This window comes from Crocodylus siamensis, chromosome 12 (assembly GCF_052110815.1).
Source record: "Crocodylus siamensis isolate JL-2025a chromosome 12, ASM5211081v1, whole genome shotgun sequence".
Taxonomy (NCBI): Eukaryota; Metazoa; Chordata; order Crocodylia; family Crocodylidae; genus Crocodylus; species Crocodylus siamensis.
Genome location: NC_143406.1, coordinates 8591847 through 8614967, shown reverse-complemented (window position 1 = coordinate 8614967; position 23121 = coordinate 8591847). Strand labels below are relative to the sequence as shown.

At 57.8% G+C, this 23121-nt stretch overlaps 2 protein-coding genes across 9 annotated transcripts in view; one reads left to right on the top strand and one right to left on the bottom strand.

Moving 5' to 3' along the window:
* The window catches only part of SAMD11 (sterile alpha motif domain containing 11), a 152849-nt gene extending 139755 nt beyond the window's left edge, over positions 1-13094 (top strand). For 5 of the 6 annotated variants that reach the window (XM_090023492.1, XM_090023491.1, XM_090023495.1 and 2 more), the window contains 3 exons: positions 5283-5407; positions 9796-9906; positions 12635-13094. In XM_090023492.1, the coding sequence (XP_089879618.1) occupies positions 5283-5407; positions 9796-9906; positions 12635-12883 (485 nt within the window). In that variant the 3' untranslated portion in view covers positions 12884-13094. The remainder of the gene's footprint in view (positions 1-5282; positions 5408-9795; positions 9907-12634) is intronic. The other variant, XM_090023494.1, reaches the window with a different exon arrangement.
* Positions 13095-16992: 3898 nt separating this feature from the next.
* Positions 16993-23121, bottom strand: part of NOC2L (NOC2 like nucleolar associated transcriptional repressor) — a 64235-nt gene continuing 58106 nt past the window's right edge. For all 3 annotated transcript variants that reach the window (XM_090023496.1, XM_090023497.1, XM_090023498.1), the window contains 2 exons: positions 19209-19367; positions 16993-17403 (listed from right to left, as the gene is read on the bottom strand). In XM_090023496.1, the coding sequence (XP_089879622.1) occupies positions 17258-17403; positions 19209-19367 (305 nt within the window). In that variant the 3' untranslated portion in view covers positions 16993-17257. The remainder of the gene's footprint in view (positions 17404-19208; positions 19368-23121) is intronic.

Sequence of the window (23121 nt, the reverse complement as noted above, 5' to 3'; positions counted from 1 at the left end):
CCCTGGGGCCTCATTTCCCAGCCCCAATCCCGTAGCTGCATTTCACTGCAAGGCATCTTGCTCAGTCTGAGCCAGCTCTACGTTTAACAGTGCTGCAGTCTGCATCACCCCCGTGCCCGGAGCGCCCGGCTGAGCCCTTCTGTGCCAGGTGCTGTAAACACTCTCAGTAGGCATTCGCAGAGGAGACGGGGCGGCGGGGGGGAAACTGCGGCGCAGAGTCCTGCCTGAGCCCACACAGTGGGCCTGTGGGAGAGCCGAGGAGGTAAAATTCACCTCTCCCAAGCACCAGCCTGGCATCCTGACCACGCTGCTTTGCATCCATGCGAAACCGTACGCTTCAGTGCAACTCGGGGTTGATTTGGCCGCCTCGAGTCTTCGTAGCACACACCCTGCCGCGGCTCCCATGGGAGCTTGTGCCTGAGCACAGCCAGGCGGAGAGAAGCTCACGTGTCTCTGCTCTTCTGCAGCTTGCGTGGGCCAGGGCAGGACTGTCCCGCAGAGCTAACAACAGCTGCAGGCGGGCAAGCGCGGTGCCAGACCTACGTGGAGTTGTGGGGGGGGGGAGGAAACAGGACCACGCTGGCTACGAATGATTGACTGACTGTGATTGACTGACCGCAGTGCCTTGGCCAGCCCCGCCGGGTTTCCAGAAAGGGGAGGGCCCCGCTCCTTCCTCGCAGGCAGAGCTGTTTTCTATCCCCGACAACAAAAATATCGACGAGGCTGCCAGAGCGTGGTCGATTCCCTGAGCTGCCTTATGGGAATCTGGAGGCTGCTCAATGACCTCATCTCCTCAAGGTTTCAGCAGCATCGCGGCTGCCCCCCCCCGCTCCCCCTCCACCCCTGTCCTCTGGAAAAGGTGAAGGATGGAGTGTGCAGCAGGCTAAAATCCTGCTATCGATCGCGGGCTGGAGAGCAATTAGCACGCGCCTTCCAGCACCGGGGCCCCGGCCCTCTGCTCTGCGCTGTGTGGGGCAGGATGGGTGGTGGGTGGGAGCGATCACGAGGCTGATTAGCCCTATTTGCCTACTGGCGTCGGGGCCTGCTCTGAGCCATCGGCGCTTCTGGCCGGCTCGGCTGTCTGGACAGAAAAGCAAGGCAAGGTTGGACATCTGGAGGCCGCGTGGGATGAGGAGGTCCTGGGTCTGTTCTGTATCCCAGCGCCAACGCAGCCCACGTGCGGTAATGCCACCATGCCCAAAGCAATTGCAATTAGTCCTTCCACTGCCCCAGCAATGTACCTCGCACGAGGTGGGGGAAGAGGCTGGTTGAATCCCAGTAGCGGATGCCAGTGGTGATGGCTTTACGCAGACAACTGTCTGCCAGCTGCTGGCCTGGGATGGTGATTTTTCACTCCCTGCCAGGCTGGGCCCCAGCTGGTGAAATGCTCCTCAATCCATTATCAGAGCCTTGCCCCTCCATTCATCATTGCCTGTGACAAGAGGAGCCTGGCTGGCTTTTTGTCCTCGTGGTCCAGCAGGATCCAGCAACGTGCTGGTCACCAGCCGGGAGGGGGCTTCCCTTCTGCGCCCCAGCGTCCTGACCGCCGCGGCGGTGGGCTTGTACAGCCAAGCACCGTGATGGAGCAGGCTGGCGAGTGGGCGAGTGTGTGTTGGTAGTGGGGTAGGAGTTGTTCATTGTGCTGTAGCCATTTATAATTAGCCAGGGCTAATGGCTGGAGGGTGGACAGCAGGGACTGGCTGTGGCATGCTTGGGAGACATGATCATCTCTTCTGCCTTTCTACATAATGAGAGTTTTCCTCGGCCAGTCTTTCGCAGAGCCTAGTTCCTGGCTGATCTAGCCCGGGGGAGAGCAGAGTAGATGGCTTCTAGGTCCTGCAGTTCAGAGACACTGGCCCGCCAACTCTACGGGGCTGCTCAGAGCCGCTGACAGTCCGGCCCTCATTCAACTCCCATGGGGTTTGCCAAGGACTTAGTGGGGCAGTGGTCTGTCCCCCCGCCTCTCTCTGCTTCGATGCTCTGCAACAGAATTTCTCAACCCGTGGGTCACGTCCCAAAGTGGGTCTCAAGAATATATGAAAGGCTCCTGAACAAACTTTAAAAATAAATCAACAAACTTTAAAAATGCATTCTCCTTTAAAGGAGAAAAATGGGGGAAACTGTGGCTTTTCTGTTGCAGGCTGGCAGAGCTCCAGCCTGCGAGGGGCTGCTTGGGTGCCCCCCTGCTGCACACACTGCAGGGCTGGGGCCTGGGAGTGAGGGGCACTGGGTTCAGACTGGCTACTGCTGTTTGCATATGGGTCCTGGTACAAAAAAGGTTGAAAACCACTGATCTAGATCTTGGGAAGGTGTCTGAACCTGGCATGCTGGGACTGACTTTTTCTTCCTGTAATGTTTCAATCCGTCGGTGTCCATGTTTCCCTGGTGTGGGTGGCGAGGGACGGCAAACTCCTGGAGACAGATATTTTGGCGATATTATATTTTTCTATGTGTGTGGATATGTGGAAAATATTTCTAGTTCCCATAGAGCAAGGCCTGTCTTGCCCAGATGCTTGGAGACAACAGGCTTACTGTGTGGGTGGCTGTGTGCATCTTTCGCCCTGCTTTACGGAGGAGCGGAAAAAAAAAATAGGCAGGGAATAGATGAAGGAAAAATAGGCTGGTTTTCCTCCCCGACGGGGCTTCCCTATGTGCTGCCTACAGGCAAAGTGCATTGACTTCCAACTGTTCCCCAGAAGCACATGCATCCCTGCAGCAGGCGGGAGAGGCGGAGGGGTTCCCCATGCATTCACCTGGCCCCTTGAGCACCCTCTTACCTGCACTCTCCCCACCCCACATCCTGGCAGGTGTGGGTGCCAGGCTGGTACCAACCAGCTGCTTGATGCAGATGCAGGCAGTGCCAGAGGTTGGGGCCGGCTGTCCTCTGCCACTGCCTGCACCTCCACGGAGCCGAGCTCCGCGCCCCAGCGCTGCACGGCTGCAGGCTTTGGCTCGCTTTCGGAATAAGGAAGTACCTAATTTTAAAGCCGTTGGCTGTTACAGGGCCGATCCCCTCAGAGACGCTTGCTCTGGCTGCAGATGGAGGCGTCTCACCCGCGCGCCGACTGTGCCTGGAATAATTGAGTTCGGTTTCACTTCCTCTATTTACCAAGCCGCAGCCGTGCTTCTAAACAGACCGGGGAGGAGGGGTGCGGCGGGGAAATCAGCCACCCCAGCGTTTCGCCCGCTGCAGTGTAAACAGCTGGGAGTTTGGTTTCGTGGGCAGGGAACGAAAGCCATCATGTAAGCAAAGGGGCGAGACTGTCTGTCTGTGCCTGTCTGCAAGCTGGGAGGGACGGGCAAAGGCATCTCCTGATGTCCCAGCCTTCTTCTGACCCCCCAGCCCTAGTGGGAAGCTACTCCTCTGCAGTCGTATTAAGGGGAATAAAACTGCAGGGAAGCTCAGGTGCTTGCAAGCTGGGTGGGGGAGTGGGGGGAGTGCCGAAGCCTCAGGAAAGGGTGGGAAGAGCTTGGCGGGGGGGTTCGACACCTGCCTTCTCTGGAGCATCTACTGGGACTGCCAGGACTTGAGCCTGACCTTCTGGAGGGGCAGGAGCACGTCCTGAGCTCCCCGCCAGCTGGCTGAGGCTGCAGCCGAGACGGCTGCCCCCCAGGAAGGCAGGTTAGCGTTGCAGGAACAGGGGGCAGGGGCTGGGGGTGGCAGTTGGGAAGTCAGAAAGGAAGTATAGCAGGAAGGATGTCGCAGCACCTGCCTCCTAGTTCAGACGGTTGCTGCTGCAAGAGTACCCTGTTGGTATGCTCGCTTCCTGTGCACGTCCTTCCCCCTTCCTATAGTGCTGGGCTGTCCACATCACCAGCCAGCAGTTTATCCTGGTGGCCTGCGCCCTTCTGGCTACCCTCGCCCGCCTGCGGGGATGAGGCTGCTGTCACTGCCAAAGCTTGGCCGGTGCTGACCTCCTGGGCCACGTGTGCGTAGTCTTCCCCTCTTACATGCCAAGGGTATCGCGCTGCCTGCTGTCCAGCCCGACAGGCTGAGGAGGGTAGGGGCTGCCGCGGGGGTCAGCGTAGCCTCGCGTCCTCTCCGGCAGCAGCCAGCAGCGGCCGTTTCAGAGCCTTCATAACAGATAATTAAGCAGCAATGTGCCTCTGAGGGATGCTACTTCCAGTTAATGGTTGGTTCATGCCCTGAAGCACAAGAGTTTATGTCCCTTATAAATTTTTACCCTACCCATTGCAGCCACGGATGGTCTGATGAGGCCCATAAAGGCCCAGTCCCTTGGAAGCCTCTCGAGGCTACGGCCGCATTGGTGTGAAGCGCTGGCGAAGTCTGCAAGTTAGCAAGGCCTGGGCAAAGCAGCATTTGCTGTCCTGGGGGATAACACCCACCCAGGTACACTGCAGGAGGCCTCTGTTAATCACAGAGTGGGGCTGGCCTGGCTAGCCTTCTTCCTAGCTATTCTCACCTCCCCCAGCGTGCAATTGCAGCGGGGGGACAGGGAAGCCACCGCTGTCCCTTTGCAGGACGGGAACCAGCAGAGCCGGGAGCCCGAACTGGTGCAGCATCTTGTCAGCTCAGCGCAGCAGCACGAGCCACCTTCTCCCAGTGCCACCATGGCTCTTTTTGCGGGGGGAGTAATCTCCTTCAGCAATGCCTGATCCCACAGAGGACTGGGGCAGCAGTGTGGGGGGGGGTGTATGCCCATGCTGGGCAGACAGGTCAAGAGGGGGCCTTTGTGGCCAAGACAGCTTTAAAAACCGAGCGACTGTTCGGCAGGAGCAGGACTTCTCCCCATGCTCCAGCCAAGCCGCGGGTGGCGGGGGGGGCTGCCAGGCTCCTTAGCAGGCATAGCACGTCGCGGGGAGAAGGGCCGGGGGAGAGAAACTTGCAGGGCAGCCAGAGTTTTTCTGTTTTGTGGCGTGTGTGGAGAAACGCTCCTTCAGGGGAGATATTTCCTCCCCCCCACCACATTTCCCCCTCTCTCCCAAACCTTCCCCTTTCCTGTGTTTGCTGCAGCTGAAGAACATTAAACACATGAAACACATTAGCTGGGATTTTTTTTTCCCTCCCCCTCAAAAAAGAAAACCAAAAAAACCCCCCACCCCAAAACCCCCTCTCCTCCTGAGTGAGGGACCTCCAGGAGACAGAGGCCTGCGCACTGACCCTGCCCAGCGCCATAATTGACAGGTCATTAAAGATGGATGTGCGGCCAGAGACGGCTGTGCCGCTCGCAGGCTGGTGGTTGTCCGTGTGGGGTTTTTTAATGATTTATGTTTCCTTCTCCTCCCCCACCCCTCCCTCCCTGCTGCCCGAAACCTTCCAGGCACCATGGGAGGTCTGTTTTTGGACGGCGAGGAGAGCCCTGCGCTGGAAGACATCAGCAAATGGACGGTGGAGGATGTTTGCAGCTTTGTGGGCAGCTTGTCTGGCTGTGCTGAGTACACTCAGGTAAGGCCCATGCCGCTGGGGACGCACACGGCCAGGAGAGCTGGGGGGCACTTATTCGGTGCCCCCTGCCATCAACCCCCACTTGACAGAAGTAGTGTTTCAGGGCCTTGCAGGCGCTGCAGCTGCTGGTTTTCCTCCCAGACGGGGCTTTCCCATGTGCTGCCTATAGACATCCTCGGGCACGGAGGGATGGGGGTGGGGAGAGCAATGTGGGGGGGAGCTCTCCTGTCTGGCTGTGCACTGACATGCCTCTTGGCCTGCCGCGTACGTGTGTGTGCGTGTGCGAGTGTGAGTGAGTGAGAAAGCCTGTCGTGTCCTGCGGCCGAGGGGGACACAATGCTGGCTTTGTGCAGGGTTGCCCGAGGGAGCCAAGCCTGTGGCCTGCTGTAATGAGGGCCTGTGCACAGTTCTCCGGCGCCGCTGAGAAGGGCTTTTTATCCAAGCTGGGAGCCCTGGGGCTGTGGCCAGGACGCAGCAGCGGGTTGGCCTGGAAGACGGTGGCATATTAACGACCCTGCCCTGCATCTCCCCGACACAGAGGGCGATGCCAGGCAAAAGGTCATGGCAGCGGGGCATGCTCCCTGCCGTCTGCCAAGAGCGAGGCTCCAGCCAGGTCACAGACAAAACACGTGCGATGGGTTCAGCTCCCCAGAGCTGGCTTGACTCTAGGGAGGGCTCCCAAGCCGGAGGGGCAGGGAGGAGGCGCAGGGGCAGGGGAGGGAGCTCGCCGCACTCCATCGATCTCCACCGTGCGCTCCCCCCCTTTCCCTAAATCCCTTTGCGGCAGGAGCGACGCATCCATCACTGCTGCGGGGCTCATAAAGCAGCTCAGTGTGAGGCCGCGAAGTGGGACACAAAACCCAGCTCTGTCTCCGGCTCCGCCGGCTGCCCAGGGCCGTGATAAATGCCCCATTGAACGTGCGCACCAACGGCGAACGTGGATTCCAGAGCTGTCTGGGACAGGCTTGCAAAGAGAGGCCAGTGTTTTGGCACGAGGGGAGAGGAGGCTGCTCCAGAGTCCACCTTCTCAGGGGCCTGCTCCCCACACACAGGGAGCAAGGGGGTGCAAAGGGAGCAGAACAACTGGGAACAAGGGAAATCAGTGCAGCAGCCAGAGAGCGCTCAGCCCTGCAAGCTGGATATGGCAGGTCTGGGGAAACCCAGCTCCAAACCACTGACTTCCCGCTGCCTCCTCCCCAGCTCCGGTCAGCATCATGTCCCCCTGCAAAAGCAACCTGGTCAGGCCAACCCTTTCACTGGTCAGGCCAACCCTCGCCGCTTGAAGCATGAAACTGCCCCAGCAAGTGACCCTTCCTGAACCACAGGCCACCCCAGTCAGCGGGGGCAAGCCAAGGCCTAGCCTGATTGTTGCTCCTGGGTTCACATTTCTGGCCTGGAGCAGGCGGCTCCTTTCAGTCCGTGCTGATTGCAATAGCGGGGGCCTGATGAAAGCGGCACGTTTTTCACAGAGCAAAATCTCCTTAACGATGGTCCCCGAGGGGCCCGGGGAGGCTGGGAGCTGGGCTTTGTTGCTCATTATGGTGGCCCGGAGCCACCACCTCCCCACCAGCTCCCTGGGGCGGCTGGCTGATGTGCTTTCAATGCAAAGCCTGTCCTTCCTTGCCCCCTAACTGTGGTGCTAATCCCATCATGACACGCTTCATTAAAACCACCTGTAAGGCTGGTGCTTCCTCAGCATGAACAGCTGTGTGTGCGTGCGTGCGAGAGAGGGAGGATGCCGGAGTGAGTGTGCCTGACGGAGATAGGATATTGGTGAGTGACAGCCAGTGTGCGAGGGGGTGAGAGGACAAGGGGGAGTCAGGGGGAATGGGTGTGTAAGAGGGGGCCCAAGGAGGGCCGGTTTGGTATGGGAACAGGGCTAGAGGAGTAGCGGGTGATGTGGGGTGAGCATCATCTCTGGGGGGACAGGAGAGGGGTGGTTTGAAGAGCTCAGGGAAGATGATAGGTAGCCAGAGCTAGGCACCTGTTGCTCTGTCCCCCCCAGCCCTGTCTGTCCTACCGCCATTGGCAGCACTGTCGCTGGTCTAGACTTGCACCTCAGAGCAGACATCTGGTCAGGAGCTCAGTGGCACCGAGGGTAGCAAAACCCTGAACACAGACACCTTGCACAAGTATTGTCCCTTTCCATCTCTGCCCCCATCCCACCCAGTGCCCCCACAGCAGATGGGAAATCAGTAGCTGATGGGAGATGCGGGATGTGCTTAGGAGCTCTGCAAACAAAGTGTCCTCGTGTCACAGGACCTGCCTGGCAGGCTGGAGGGCACCAGCTCAAGTGGGCTCAGAGGAGAAGGCTTTCCTGTGCTGCCTTGTTCTGTGCTCAGCAGGCTTCGCTGCGTGGAGGCTCTGGAGCCCTGCTGCAGCTCGGAGCTGCAGCGCCGTCTGTGCGCGCTCGCCTCCAAAACCACAGCTGCCAGGGAGGTCTGGCATCAGGCTGCGGAGAGCCCCCGCCAGGAAAGCCAGCGGGAGCTTGGCAGAGCGCTGCGCACAAAGCAACACGCCTCAGCCCGGCGCGGGGAACGCCCTGGCAGACAGGCAGCTGCCCTGCTCCAGCCTCCGACAACGTGCGGCTTTGTCCCCACGGCGAGCAGCGGCCCCTGCGTGGGCCCTGGGGGCTCCTAACATGCTTTGTGGGAGGGTCGCAGAGCGCGGGGAGCTGCTTGGATCCAGGCCACGTTGGCTTCGGAGGAAGGAAAGAGATGGGTCTATTAAGTTTCATGAGGTCAGAGAGCAGAAACACGTGCTGCTGCCAGGAGCGGCTGCACTAGGGGAGTCCTGCTATAAAAAGCAAGCTTGCAACGGTTCAGCTGCTCGGCTCCAGCAGTTGCAGCTGCTTTCCAGGGGACAGGTCTGGGGTGCAAGGTGTGTGGGGGGGTGGGGGAAACAGCCATGCAAACACCTGGCAAGCCCTGCTGTGCTGTGCTGAGCCAGCACAAGGGAGTAAGTGGCATGGGGGCAGGTGTCAGCTGGCAAGTCTGGCTTAGCCCCCCCCCCAGCCAGGTCACCCGAGATGCCAGTGGCTCTCCCTGCACCAGGAGAACTGCTGTGGAGCTGAAGGCAGAGCTCACTTGGGTGGGAAAGACCCCATGGCTGCTGGAAGGCAGGTCCCCTGGCTGACGGGGTCGTCTGCCTGGGCACAAGGGACAGCAATGACTGCGCAGGGATCTTGTACGCACCCCGAGTGAAGCGCAAGCATCAATCCAGCATTAAGGACATAAGCCCTGGCAGGCAGAGTTGTACCCCCGCCTCACCCATGGGAAACAGCAGAGCTGGGGAGGATGGAGGGGGTGGTTGGGCTGGGAACACAGCCTCTGTGCCCTGGTAACACTTCCCCACGCAGCACGGCCAGAGGGAAGCTGTGGTGTGGTCCCGTCACACAGCAGGAGACAAACACGGGCCAGGTCTTTTCTCTTGGGAGAAGGTCTAGTCCTCTGCGGGCTCCGGATTGGGCCGGTGTCAGACTGAGCACGTGTACATGTCACTCCTGTGCACGTTCCAGTTCTGTACGTGACAACGGCCCTTCAGCGGCTCTGACGCGGGGTGGCCAGTGTGTGCAGAAGCCACATCACACTGTTAGTTGGCCATTGGCTGGCATGTGGATCTGATTAATTTTTGCATCGTTACCGCTGCCCTGCTTTGGTGTAGAGCACACTCAGTGCGGAGAACTCCACCCAGGGCAACACCAGGGGCTACCGCTATTGTAATTTCATTTCATTTAAAATGCCTGTTAACTCCGACCTAAAAGCAGGGCAGAGGACAAATGCCATCACAGCAGGGCCGAGTCAGTCCAGCGCACACACCGCTCAGCCTGCCCTGTCTGTCTGTCTGGGATTTTAGCTCTGTTCAGTGTCTGGTTTGGGTTTAAACAATCAGCCCTTAATAGAGGGGTTTCTGGACACCTGGGGTGCTAACTGCAGAGGGAAATGAAGGCAATAAGGGCACTGCAGAGAGTCTGGGCTGGGGCCATGGGGGATGTGCTTGCTAGCAGGTTTTCTCTGATACCGGTGTGCAGGCAGCAGCGACAGTGCAGAGCTCCTAGGTATGCCCGTCGGGGAGCGATGCATTCTGCCTCACGAGGTCAATAGATGGGATCATGGAAAATCAATGCTGTTATGGTACATGTCCCTGCCAACCCAGGCCATGCACAGACTGCTCTGCTGCATGGTTTGCATGTGCACGGGGGCCTGCATATGTAAATGTTTCCCCTGATGCAGCTGCAGTGTATCAGGCAGCCCATTGCTCCTCTGGGAGCACCCTGGAAAGACTTGAGTAGGGCAGCAATAGGCGGCGTCTGCACGTGGGAAGTCCCCTTCTGCCCAACCACCACACCACGGCAGCATCCGTGAGCATGGTTTTGTGGTTTCCTGCAGGTATTCCGAGAACAGGCCATCGATGGTGAGACGCTGCCTCTCCTGACCGAAGAGCACTTACTGAACAACATGGGGCTCAAACTGGGCCCAGCACTGAAGATCAGGTCACAGGTAAGGCAGCCTCTTAACCAGCGGCGGCTGCTGTGCTCTGGGCGCACGCAATCCAGGGAGAGGTCAGAAGCAGAGGGTACGGGCTGAATACATCACGGGGAAGGCACCACCCAGACTGACCCACGCATTCCTCCCCCACCCCGAGGCCTGCAGGCACCGATGCTGTTGCATGGCTGACCAAGGGAATGCAGAAAGCTGGTGTAGCAAAGCCATCTCCCCCTGCCACAGTATTGTAAAGCAGCTCAGCACGCCTCTCTCCTTTCTCCTCCCAGTTCCCCTGCCTCTGGCAGCCCCTCACTTGCCTTCACACTGAATGCAAATGACAGTGGTGAAAAAGAAGCCAGATTTACAATCGCTGCTAGCTCTTCCCTGGAATTAAGAGCCGCTCATCACCATTTTGGTCAATAGGTCTTAATTGTTCAACAACTAGGTAAACTGTCTAGTTAAAAAAAAAAAAGAGAAGAAACATATAGTAATGAAGAGAGAAATGTGCAGGACTTACTTGGTTGAAGGGAAGCAAAATGGGGCTTCCCAAATCACCTACCGCTGCCAGAGATGGGAACTTTAAGAGGGAAAGAAACAGTTCTAACAGGCTTCAGGAGAAGTAAAATGCAATGCATGTGGGTGGGTATTATGAAGATGGGACCTGGATGCCTTATAAAGACAAGTGCACCCATTGCCATATGTGTAATTTTATATGTACTTTACACACACACAATTTTTGCAACTGCACACATAATTTTTGCACCTATATGTGTGTGTACGTGCAAAAATTGTCCATAAAAAAACCCACATACTGGCACATGTGTGTGCAGATACAATGTATACACAGATTGTACATGTGGGTGTACTAGTGTGTCATCAGTTATGATCTAGCAACACACACACAGACACACACACACATTGTACATGCGTACCTATTGGCCTGGCTCCACTTCCCTCACCCACAAGCTATACATTTGTTATATTATGTTAAAACAATAAGGGCAACTTTATTACTTTCCCTGCAGCCCTCACTGTTTACGAGGGGTCTAATAAAAAGGTTCTGTGGGCAATTGTTCCCTGTGGATCAATTCGGGAGGAAATAAAACTCTTATGTTTCTTAAAAACAGAGAGCGCCAAATAGCTCGCAGACACACGCGGATTAGAGCGTAGGTGGGGGGAGGCCAAGGTACGAGATAGGGGCTGAAAAAAAAGACGTTGTCCTGCCTCCGTTTAATCAATAGCGTTAAAGGGTTTTTAATAAGGAAGGCAGCCAGGGCCCCCAGTTTGCTAACAGAATAATACCCTGGCTGTTTGGATTAGACACAAGCCTGTGTTTTTATTTGAGCTCAAATGCAAACCAGCTGTGGAGGTGCTGGAAAGTCATGAGGCCTTTGGCCCTGGTTGGGAGGTGAGAACCATTGCAGAGGTTGCTGTTGCTCTTTTGGAGGGGGTGAAGGGGAGTGCGTGGGGGAAATGATGCAGGCTCACAGCTTCCTGTACAGTTGACAGCGGCCACCCTGCCGCTCTCCTCTTGGCCCCCGGCACTGCATCCACTCGGGCGCCCAGTGCAGGGCAGTCCCTAGCATCTCCTGTTTCCAAACTAGATGGCTGAGCAGCCAGAGGAGAGGTCCCAGGAACCGGCTTCTGACACATTTGCTATGTAGAAAAAGGATGGATAATATTGCAGAAGGAGCTGCTCCTGCCCCTTCTGCCCCCCCGCGTCCCTCCATCCACACTGCTGTGTGCCCCAATCTTCCCTGTCTCTTTCTGTTCCCACCTCCCCCAAAAAACTAAAAAAAAAAAAAAGCAAGTGCTCCACTACGCCGCGCTCAAGGACAGGCAGGCCAGATGGTGCGAGTTCCCTGCCTTTCCCAGGAAGTCCCAGCTCACTTGGCTTCTGCTTCAGCGCTAGTCTGGTTGATGGGGCATAGAGCACGTCCATCCCCCGCGGAGGCCTGAGCACGCACATGCCCTGCCATGCTCTTACGACCGTGCCACCTGCCCAAAGCCAGCTGGAAGGAGACGGCACGTCCTACTGCTGAGGGCTCCCGCTGTCAGCTCCCAGCCCCCTCCCCTGTGTTTTTGCTGCATCCCCTGAGCTCTGGCTCCATTCAGACCTGGTGCAGCGGCTCAGGAAGGGACAGTGTAAAGCTCCTGGCTGGAGGAAGGGGGCACATGCTATGCCAGTGAAGGGGCTGGCTTCTGAGTGAGCCATGGAAAGCAGAGGCAGCTCCTCTGATGGGTAAAATCTTGAGGCAGCTTCCTCCAGGGTTGAGAGCAAGATGTACAGTGGCAGTATGCCTGCACCTCTGCCTGCAGCCTTCCTTGGGGAAGAGGGCACTCTGCACAGGGCTCCGGTGCAGGCCAGGAGCCGTCAGTGGCTGATGTCATGTATTGGGGCAGGGACGGGAGCCATGCCCATCCAAGTTGGGGTGGAGGGAGAGAGTGGGAAGCCAAGTCCCAATACTCCCCCTCCACCTTGGGCAGGGTAAGGTATGACTGGGAGAGGTGCTCCTGCTCTGCTGTCTCTCTCTGTGGGGTGCCCTAATTTGATGCATGCTGTGTGGAGAGTGGGGCAGGACCAGCTTTGGGTCTGTCTTCATCGCATGGGGTGCCACACACTGCAGGTCCTCCCATACCTTTACCCATCTCTAAGCAGCCTGCAGCTCTAAGTGGGAACGTGGCCTCCAGCTAACATGTACAGCATAGTACCCTCTTTATCCTGCTTTTGTTCTGTCCGTAGGTCGCCAAGAGAGTTGGCAGGGTTCTGTACATGGCAAGCTTCCCCATGGCGTTCCCACTGCAACCCCCAGGCTTACGGCCTCCAGACCGGGACCTGCCTCCCACGGACCTCCGCCCGTCCTCTACTGGAAGCGTGGCCTCCCCATTCAGCACTGGCCTGCTCCCTGCCAGCCGCATCTCACCAAAGCAGGAGAATGGAAACCCTCCCTTAATGGCTGGCATCAACGACACCACAAAACCTCCATCTTAACTGCATGGTGGCTCTTGACTCCCTCCAGAGCTGAGACACAGTTGGACGAACTCAAGGTACCGAGTGCGAGAGACAAGGAGCCCCCCCCACCCCACCCCCCGGCCTCAGTGGTGTGCAGCGGAGGGCCCAGGAAAGAGGGATGATAATAACCATTATTTTTTGTGGTGCATTCATTTTGTTTAAAAAAAAAAAAAAAAAAGAAGAAGAAAAAGCTCAAAGAAGTGCAAAAGGAAGGAAAATAATCCAAAGATTTACCGAAAGCAGCTCACGGGGAAAACACAAGGGTTTGGAGAGGGACGGAAACCGCTCACTCCCGTGCTCCATGGCAGGCAGGGAATTGGATGCTTCTTTGCCTTCAAGGGCAGGCGGCTTTGGAGGACTCCTGGGCATGGCTCTGATCAGGGTGGGGCGCTGCTCATCGAGGGAGTCTGCTCTGCGCTGGGAGCCGCCAACCCCCGTCCCCACCCCCCCCGCCCCTCAAAGGCAGGCAGCTCCCTCCCTGGAGCCTGTCCTCAGTTCCTCATTCAGGTGTCTATGCATCTCTAGCAACTTTTGAACCAATACCAAAGACAGACAAAAAAAAAAAAAAAAAAAAGAGACAAGAAAAAAAGGCAAACCAAGGCAAGTTCTGGTCCATGTTTACTTCAGTGTGATGGTACGGCACAGGCGGCTCTCACCCCCCCTGCACCCCCCATGGCACCGTGCCCCTGCCACCACCACACAGAGACAAGAGACTCTGGTGGCTTCCCTCCCATCCCCAGCCCCTTCAGGACGTGTGTACACACACACACACACACACACACACACACACACACAATATATATATGTATGTGTGTGTGTGTGTGTGTGTGTGTGTGTATATATATATATATATATATATGTGTGTGTATATATATATGTATAAAACACATTTTGTTTTAAAAAGAAAAAAAACTGCAATAGGAGCGCATGTGCCCAGCAGGGCGGGGGTTCTCCTGCGCATCTCCCAGCACTGCTGGGACGTGTACAGCAGATGCGTGTCTCATTGCCTGTTTGTCTGGGGGAAGGGGGTGCTCTTTTTCTACAAGCCTTGTTACAGAGGCGGGCGTAGTTGCACATTCTGGGCTGCTAAGCACCAGGAGGCCGGGTCCTGCGCGTGCCCGCGGGGGCAGGGAACTCAGGCTGGACGTGGGAAGGGTTTTTACTACTGTGAACGAGACGGTGATTCCCGGAGGTGCCCTTCTGTGACGTGTACAGTTGTGAGCAACAATCACATGTGGTACGTCTTGCTCTCTCTCTCTCTCTCTCTCTTTCCTTTTTGTTTAAACGTTGCACGTGCTACCGTTTGGGGGTTTTTTTTTCCTTAACAAATAGCTTGGTGGTACATTAGCTTCTTTATATTGTAAAAAGAATTGTCATTATCCATCACGTCACGATAACGGCTTTCCAGCGATCGATTTAAATAAAAAAACCACTTAATTTACCCAGGGTACATGCTTCTCCCGGGCCAACATCTGCCAGTGCTCAGGTATGTGCAGATGTCTCCCTCATGCTCAGGTTGCGGATTGCAAGCCCTGCATGTTGGGAACATGTTTCTTTTGCATTTGACCTGGGTCCCTCCTGTACTGCAAGACGGCTGGGAGGAAGAACCCAATCCAGGTGTATGACCAGAAAGAGCAACACTGAGAAATGGGTTGAAAGGCTTGCAGGGAGGCTGGGAGGCTCAAACTGGGGCTGCACAGGCAGGGGTGGAGCAGGAAGCATTTGCAGAGCAAGTCAGAACTGTCTTGAAGGTAAAACTTGACAGCCACAGACAAGAGGGGTTATAGTACAACTGCCACTTTCTCTTAGTATGAAGAATTTGGTTCTGCTCCCTCTCTAGAGGGGAAGCTAAACCGAAATGAAACCAGTTTTCTTTTGCTTCAAAGTGAAATTCCCCTTTCAAGCTTTTTAAAAAGTAGAGGAAAAAAAGTTTAGAGTCTGTCCCCCCACTTTCCTTCATGCCACTTAATGCAGCAGATCGCAGGATGGACAGACTGCCCTGCTCCCCTTTTCCCGCATGCACAACTCGGGGGTACCCTGGGAGCCAAACTCCCTCTGCTATCACAACACAGCTACTGCAAACGACTTGCTCCCCCCGCACCATGCCTGCAGTCCAGGGCACTGCCGGCATACAGCAGCACAGACTCTGGTGTCACAGGATGCGGTGAGAACGTGGAACATAACAAAACTTGGCCACGTGGCTGCAGGAGTCACACCCCAGCTTTGCAAACGCTGCTCCCCATGGCTGCTGGATGGCACATCTCTCTGTCATGGCCCTGTGTGTTGTCAGGACTGCACCATCCCCAGCGCAAGTCTTGGGGACAACAGCCATCTTTGGGCTGCAGAGAACAGCCCTTCCTCTGCCACCCCCAGCACCTACAAGCCCCATGGTGGGAAGGGGCATTATTCAACTCTACTGTTGCCTTTGAAGGCAGCTCCTAGCCCTGGCAAAATGCAGTGAGGTAAGGAGGAGAAAGCTCTTGCCTGTTGTCTGACCACAAATCTGGATTCCATAGGTCACTTAATCCATTACCAATGAAATTAAGAGGGTGGGGGGGAAAAAAGGTGTGAGCCCCTTTCCCAAAACACCAGCAAGAAGCTAAGGTTTAGCTGGAAATGCCCTCAGTGCTGCTGCACTGTGACTCAGCAGAGCAATAATGATGGCCTGGAGCAGGCGCTGAGAAGCTCTGCACAAACCGAGGAGCAGGGAGCTTGGAGTGAGGGCGATGGCTGCTGTCCTTGCACTGGATGGAAAACGTGATACACTCTGGCTCCCGCTTGGCTTTGGGGACGCACAGCCCAAGGGGAAGCTGTACTGCCCTCATGGTGCTAAGCCCTGCTCTTGACTAGCTGGGACTGTAGCACAGGATGCAGGTAACTGGGACCTGCTGCTCTGGTCACCAGAGAAGACAAGACGTGAGCAGCATCAGGGCAGAGTGAAGGGGAGAGACAGGTACCTAGTATGTCTCCCGCCTCCCCTCCAAGCAGAGAGCAATCACTGCCAGCCCCGAGGAGCAGGGCAGCAAGTGGTGTGAGGCTGCAGCCTTGCTCTAGAAAGGCATTTGATTAATGCCCTGCCAAGGCTCCGCTTTCCCCATCTATCTCAATGATTCCCATATTGAGCCTGCTCTGCTCCCGAGCGTAAGGAGACAGCACGCTCTGCCTCACGTCACCATCCGAGGGGAAGGCAAATAAGGGCAAGTGGCCCAGCAGTGACCAGCTATCATGTGCTGATAATTCAGAGATGAGGGGTGCAGGGGATCTGTCTCACTGCTGGCTGAGTTCCTTACGTGAGTAATTCCAAAAGAAAGACTGTAAGCTTTGCTCTCACAGCAGCAAAGGCACCAAAGGCCAAAACCTCAGGTGACCTAGTTCTGCAACAGTGTCCTTGTGCTGTGGGCTCAGCCCATGGGAAGCAACAAGGAGAAAGACTGAGCGAACTGGAAGCAGCGCACGCTGTCCACCCTTTGAGCAGGGTGGACAAGGCAGCTGGAGCCACTGGAGCTGGGAGAGACCCCAGCTCGTGTGCTTGGGGCTTTGGCTCTGTAGGGCCGGTGGCACGAAGAGCCTTTTCATCACAAACATAACCAACCATGACTGAACGCATACGAGGAGCTCTCCTGCCGGCTCTGGCGGGGGGTGGTGTTCGCCGCTTAAGACAGAGCGGAGCTGCACCAGGAGGTGGGTGAGATTTCTCAGGGCCGAGCCGCCTGCCTGCATCGTTCCTGGGGGGACCTACCCCAGAACTCGCACTCCGCACATCAGTGAGAGGCAACACCCTCAACCATTTGCAGTGGTTCGCGGGGCTGGTGTGCTTTGGGTGGCAGCGGGAAACTCCAGTATTGACACTGCAATTAGCCCTCGAGGACTTGGCAGAGCTGAGGCACTTTGGCCAGGGACTGGGGAGCCAGTGGGTAGCCCCTGGACATTGCCCAGGGGTGGGTGGCCCCGCAGACTGGAGCTCCAGTAGGGCTGACACTCCCTCTGCCCTGCTGTTCGGTTCCTCACCGCTCTGGTGGAGCTGCAGTGAGCCTTGGCTGGCTCCGAAGTTGGATTTTAATGAGGGTGTTTTTATTACCTCTGCGGAGCTGTTTTACTGGCCCGGACCTGACCACAAAATTTATTACGTTCTCAAAAACCATAAAACTCTGGTGGGAAAAGGGCTGAAGAGTCCAAGTGGCGTCTTCACTGCCTTGGTGAGGGAGCCCTCCCTGCACCCTGCGGCAGGCGGCTGCCCACCCCATGGGGCTCTTACCGCTTCCTGGGAAGTGGGTGGGAGAGGGCTGTGCCGTGGCACCAGCCAGCGACTGCCCTCTGCAGCCATGTGCCATTGTCCATGAGGTCCTGAGGCCTTCAGTCCTCATCAGAGACATCAAGATCCTCCACGACATCCTCCTCACCACGGGCCAGCTGCTCCAGGTCAGCCCTGGTCAGCCCATGGGTGCCGCGCCTCGGCTGGCTGGTCTGTACCCCAAGCCACAAGCTCCCCTCAGACTCCCCTGCGGAAGGAAAGAGCAGAGAGGTGTAAATCCTGCTTTATTGGCTGGGAGCGAGGCAAGCGGAGGCAGCTCATCACTAATTAATCATGGGCGCTAATTAATTTATCAGTGCTGCTGCAGCTCTCACACAGCAGGGGTTGGGGGGGAGGGGGCACACTGCCGGGTGCCCAGGGCAGCACCTGCTCTGGTGCAGGGCAGGGGGAGGAGTTCAATGCAGTGCCCCGGGGGGTGCGGGGCGCCATGCTCCTCCTTCCTGTGACTCCCTAAGGCAGGAACAGCCTGCAGCCAGGCAGGGAGCACTGCTCGGCTGTTTCCAGGGAGGCTGGCAGAGATGCTGCTATGGGACTGGAGCCTGTAGTGACACGCTGCCAGGAGCCCACCGCCTGCCGCAGGACCAGGCTGTGCCACGTGCTTTGGGCTGGGGCCCAGTGCAGCGCGTGATAACCTGCTCTCATGCTGAGCTCAAGGCTGAGCCCTGCCTTTGCTGATCGATGGTTGCGAAGCCCTGTGGGATGGGAGCAGCCAGACCAGGTGCACCCCAGCTGTGCAGTCAGGCTCCATGAGGCTCCACCAGCTTTAGCCCACGCTCCCTTGGCCCCTGGGGACGGGCAGGTTACTACAGGTACAGGGAAGCTCTCGCTGTAACAGGCAGTGAGGGAGGCTCCCCCTTGGGCCTGGAGGGAAAGGGCTGGAAGGACAGAAAGCAAAGTGCTCCAGGCCTTGGCAGCCGTGTTAACTTGTGCGTTGCAAGCGCATCTATTCTAGGCATCGCCATGAGGGCATCGATGCCAAGCCTCTGCCATCTGGCATGCTAAAGTAGCCAGGTGTCAGGGAACGCTTTCACTCTGTCCCCTATTCCCCCCTGCAGCACAGGAAACCTGCCCCTCCAGGACAGACCGCAGCTGCTTCCCGCTGATGCTCAGCCCCCAGGGGATATAGTTAAGGGGAGGCAGAGGAACAGGCTTCTCTGCAAAGCCCAGCACTCCCTTTCCATCCCCAAGCCCCTTGCAAGCATGGCATTGCTAGCACTGGCCGAGCACAGCCAAAACGGCTTCCAGGGACATGCTCCCACTGGGTCCACCACCTGCCATGGACTAGGGTGACCCAGCGAGGTGGAGTCCTGCTGGCCCAGGGTGACCCAGCTTGGGCACATGGCTGGAGGTGCTCAGGCAGCATCGGAGACCAGCTGTGCTTCCTCTCTGCAGGCACCAAGCAGTGCCAGTGCCATCCAGAGCAGCCGTGCGCAGCCTGCGTGAATCCCCTTCTCGGGCAGCAGCTGTTAGCTGAGGGGGCAGGCCATCGCTGGGAGCATAGATGGTAGGAAGGCAACGGGGCTGCAGTTGCAGAGATCATTAACTGTTTCGCTGCTGCTGGGAGCACCTCCTCCTCGCTGCTCACAAAGGGCAGAACCAGCAGCCCAAAAAGGAAAAACACTTTGTGGTGCTGAGCCCCAGAGACACTCAGTATCTGGGTGCACACGTAGAGAGCCTGGAAAGCCTTGTAGCCAGGGCCCAGTGAGGCAGGCCAAGCCAGTCCCTCCTGGCAGGAGGCCCCTGAGCAAAGATGAAAGCCCCCTGGCAGCTTGTTAGCACCAGTGCCTCATAAACCATAATCTTTTGCTCAGGTCATCTTTTGCTGCAGCACCCAGCTTCAGAAGGGTGAAAACCTCCAGGCCTGGCAAGGGGAGAGAGATGCCTGCCTTTCTGGTGAAGCCAGGTTGAAGTGGGGGGGGCCTGGTGCTTAAAGACCCACTACAAACCTCCCGAGGGGCAGCCAGGACTCTGCCACCTCTTTCTGCTCCTTACCATTGGAATCGCTGCCTTCCTCTTCCTCCTCCACTTCATACTCTCCTTCATCATCATCATCCTCCTCCTCCAGGTCCTCATCCTCCCCTGCACTGCTCAGGTCTGAGTCTCTGTCCGGGCTTTCCTTTTCTTTCGATGCTTTCCTGGCTTTCGTCTTCCCTGCAATTCATTAAAAAAATAAATAAATGACACAAAATCCCTGCAATGGCAGCCAGGGCCCTGCACACCCCTCATGGCCACAGCCCAGAGACAGGGACAGCGCAGCTAGCACCTTCCCCTGGCCACTGGCCAGGCAGCCTGTCCCTTACACAATGCTTAGAACAGAGTATGAGCTTCGCCATGGCCTGGGCATGTCTGCCAAGCTGCTTTACGAGCACTCGTGGTGCTCTGGTGTGGTGCCAGCGTGGTTCCCAGCTTCAAAAAGGGGAAGAAGGAGGACCTGGGAAACTATAGTCTTACCTTGATCCTGGGGAAGCTTTTTGAGAAAGTTATCCTGGCGCATGTCCACGAGGGGCCAGCGGGGGAGATTATGCTTAGGGGCAACCAACATGGGTTCATTAGAGGCAGGTCCTGTCAGACCAACCTGGAGGCCTTTTACAACCAGGGCACCAAATCCTTAGATGCACATAGTGGATGTAGGCTTTCTGGAGTTTTGGAAGGTCTTCAACACTGTCTCTCACCCCGTTCTCATTAAGAAACTGGGGGGCTGTGGTGTCGACACCCACACAATCAGATGTGTCGCCAACTGGCTGGAGGGCCGCACCCAGAGAGCGGTGGTGGACGGGTCATTTTCGACCTGGAGGGATGTGGGCAGTGGGGTCCCCCAGGGCTCAGTCCTTGGGCCCGCACTGTTCAACATCTTCATCAGCGACTTGGACGAGGGGGTAAAAAGCACCCTGTTCAAATTTACTAATGACACTAAAATGTGGAGGGATGTGGGCATGCTAGACGGGAGGAATAGGCTGCAATCAGACCTAGACAGGTTACAGGGGTGGGTGGATGAGAATAGGATGGGATTCAACACTGACAAGTACAAGATGATGCACCTGGGGAGGAAGAGCCAGCACCATCCCTACCGGCTGGGGAACTCCCTTCTCGGCAGTGCAGAGGCAGAAAAGGATTTTGGAGTCATCATTGATGCCAAGATGAACATGGGCCGGCAGTGTGGGGAGGCAGTCAGGAAGGCCAACCACACCTTGTTCTGCATCCACAGACGCATCTCGAGCAGGTCCAGGGAGGTGATTAGAAACAACGGTCACTCCTGACGGTGCTCGGGGAAACAGGGACTCCCCCAATGTCTGCTGATCCCCCCTGACTAGTTTGTAACAGGCCACCAGATCCCCCCTCAGCCTTCTCTTGTGGAAGCTGAATAGGTTCAGGTCCTGTAGCCTCTCCTCGTAGGTCCTGCCCTGCTGTCCCCTGATCATGCGAGTGGCCTCCTCTGGACCCTCTCCATGCTGTCCACATCCCTCCTGAAGTGCGGCGCCAGAACTGGACGCGGTACTCCAGCTGCGGCCTGACCAGTGCCGCATAGAGGGGGAGGATCACCTCCTTGGACCTGCTCGAGATGCTCCCGTGTCTGGCTCCGATTTGGTGGTTACACGGCAGCAGAGGCACTAGCAAGGTGCTGAGCAGAGCAAGATGCAGCTCCCGGATGCCAGAGTGGGGGTCCCCGCTCGGCTTCAGGGGAGGGGAGGGCAACCGACAGTATGAACTAGGGTGGGCTGGCCCCATGGCAACTGCATCAGTGCAACCCAAGTGCTGCAGAGGCACAAGCGTTTGCTTGGGGCACAGCTTAGGTTGGATGCCCCCTGCGAAGCTGAGGGCACTGGGGAGCCAAAGCCCCACAGCTGTGCTCAGCCCCTTGGCAAGGCTCAGCAGAGGGGCCCAGGCTCGAAGGGATCCTGCGGCCCCACGGGCTACGTTACGCTCCCATCTCCATGGCCGCAGGCTCCAAGTGCTTCACCCTTTGTTCACCGCAGGCTGCGGGGAGGGTTTCTCCGCCTCCGGGGCTGGCACGAGATGCTCTGCACTCCAAGCAGTGCTGAAGGGAGGCGAAAGGCCTTTATCCTGCCCCAGGAGCTGCCGGGTACCCACGCTCCTCATGCCCCCATCCGGGCACCGGGCCGTGCTGCACTCCTCGCAGCCCTGCTGCAGCTCCTACGGCCCAGTTCCCACCCCTGCCAGCCGGCTTCTCCTCTTCGCTGGGCTGAAGACAGAGTCATTAATAAGCTGGCTGCCGGTGCTCCCGGCAGCAGCCGTCCGCGCTCTCCCCCAGCTGAGCGCGCGCTGCCTGCAGCCCCCATTCATTAGGCTCGCCGGGGAGCGCGGCTGATGGAGCTTGCCCCGGCAGCCATGCAGAGCGCTCCCCCTGCGGGGCAGGCTGGGTGGAAGATGGATGGCGCTGCCGCCCGCCGCCCGGGAGAATATTGATGGGCACCTGCGAAGCCTGTCTCTGCACAGGCAGGGAGAGGTGGGAGCCAGCAGCGGCGGGGGCAGAAAAACCAGCTCGCTCCCATCCATCACGTGGCGCTAGCAAAAAGGCCTGTCAGCTCCACTTACCGGCAGCGAGAGCTCATCCGAGTGGGACTGTGGGAGGCCCCTGAGCCCAGCTGCGACCGGGAATTGGATGCCAGGCCCCTCATCTGGTGGCCTGCAGGCCTTCAAGAGGCATGGACCAGAGAGAGCCCCTTCTTCCCCCCGCCAGCCCCCACAGACCCAGCCCGTCGCCAGTTCAGGTGGGCTGGGGAGGCAGGCCAACATCCAGGCCCCCATGGGAGAAAGGAGAACCAAACCCCCTCCGGCTGAGCCCTGCTTCCCTCTTAGGAGAGACGCAGAACTGCCCCGCAGCACGTGCCAGCCCCCTGCCCCTGCGCCCCCACCCTGTGCCGTGCCCCCCTGGAGGCTGAGGTCTAACCACTGCTCCGTGTCGGGCTTGGGAAGAGCATCCTTGGGCTGCAGCCGAACTGCACGGCCTGAGGACCACAGGCTCATGGAGGGCAAGCCTGGGGGGACCAGCCCCCCCTCCCCTTTTTTTGGAGGGCTGCCACCCCCAGGTCCCACATCCCAGCCCCCCGCTCGCACACCTCGCTGGCCCCTTGCGTGCCAGGGGGCCCGTGGCAGCGCCAGGAACGCTGCAGGCTCCCCCGTGCACGATCCTCCCCCGCGCCCTGCCTCCAGGGATCCCTGCCAGGCGGCCGCCGAGATAGGAGCCTGGCTTCCCAGACGGTGCAGGCGGAGGGTGGGCGCTGGGAAGCCTGCATTAATCACCGTGATGATGAAGCTATTACCGGCGTGGGGGGGAGGGGCAGACACGGGACGGGAAACCCGCCAGCGCTCCCGGGAGGCTTGCAGCCGCCGCGCTGGGTTTGGCTGTATGCGATCAGCGGGCTGCAAAGCACGGGACGCGGGCTGCACAAAGCCATCACCTGCCTCCCTGGGACCGACAGTTCAGCGGGAACCACAAAGGGCTGAGGGATGGCTGGAGCAGGGCCGCCAAAGCGAGCATCACCTACGGCCAGCTCAGGCCGAAGCCTGTCTTTAACCATCAGAGCTAACTCAGGGAAGAGGCAATAATCCTCCAGCTCACTTCGAGGAAGCCTCTGCTGGAGATGGGACACTAGCAAAAATGGGCCCAGGGTCTGGGCCACGCTGGCCATGTCCACGCTCACACCAGCTCTAGTCCAAAGCGTCGCCTCACTCCAGGACTCGGTTCCTCATGCCTGCTTGAGACAGCCCAGAGCCAGTGGCACGGACACATGCTCTCCTGCCAGGCTGGGGCCTGGGGCGATCTCACCCAGAGGCCCCAGGAGCTAGGCAGACGCAACGCCAGAATTAAACCAGATTAAGCAGCGATGGAAACTGGCCTCCCAGGAGGAAGGGGAAAGTGTTCCAGCCACGGCCAAGGGGCGAG